Source organism: Etheostoma spectabile, chromosome 23 (assembly GCF_008692095.1).
Source record: "Etheostoma spectabile isolate EspeVRDwgs_2016 chromosome 23, UIUC_Espe_1.0, whole genome shotgun sequence".
Taxonomy (NCBI): Eukaryota; Metazoa; Chordata; class Actinopteri; order Perciformes; family Percidae; genus Etheostoma; species Etheostoma spectabile.
This window is the reverse complement of record NC_045755.1, coordinates 11,152,719-11,153,332: the sequence shown is the minus strand read 5'-3', so window position 1 is coordinate 11,153,332 and position 614 is coordinate 11,152,719. Positions and strand designations below refer to the sequence as shown.

Here is a 614-nt window from a genome sequence, read left to right as displayed (position 1 = left end):
TCAAACAGTTTACCTGGATAAATAAAGGTTAAAGACAACCACAGTTTTGGCACTAATCCAGCTGTGTTCACACCATAAGCAACTCTGGAGTCCGCAGCTGCTCAGTTCTCTCATTTGTCTGACTGCAGTTAAACTTTAAGGAAACAACTTCCTCCTGCAGCCCATCACAAAGCAGTGTTGCCACAGTGTGAACACAGAGTGGGGTTAATAAACACACCGGGATTTTGGCATGGCAACTGAAATGAGTGATCAAACCAACCAATCACAGTCTAACAGTCTAAAGCTTGGGTGAGCAGACGTGCACTGTGGGACAAAAAGAGGGACGTCTTCCCCGCTGTATACTCACCAGAGAAATAAACTGTAGAGAGGGGGAAAAGACGGATGGAAGAAGAAGGGATGTATATGGAGATAAAGAGAGGAGAGGTGGGCAGGTGACACCCAGCCAGGAGGGCAGAGAGAGGTAAGAGTTAAAAGAAAACACTGGAAAAGAACCGGTAGCATGGTGAGAGACAGCATGAACAGAAGAAAAGGGAGGAAGATTGAGGAGTGAAAGTCAAAGAGGACAAAAAAAAGGCTTAGTGAACCAAAAGAAATAGAGGATGAGAAGAGACATT

General features: G+C 45.0%; 1 protein-coding gene across 4 annotated transcripts in view; it reads right to left on the bottom strand.

Annotated features, from left to right (window-relative positions):
• Positions 1-614, bottom strand: part of LOC116672843 (putative homeodomain transcription factor 2) — a 46,261-nt gene that overhangs the window by 23,328 nt on the left and 22,319 nt on the right. For 3 of the 4 annotated variants that reach the window (XR_004327659.1, XM_032504791.1, XM_032504793.1), the window contains exon 4: positions 347-358. The exons of the other annotated variant lie outside the window; for it this stretch is intronic. Coding sequence is in view for 2 of the 3 variants with exons in the window: in XM_032504791.1 (XP_032360682.1) it covers positions 347-358 (12 nt within the window). In the remaining variant the exon portion in view is untranslated. The remainder of the gene's footprint in view (positions 1-346; positions 359-614) is intronic. 4 annotated transcript variants of the gene reach the window in all.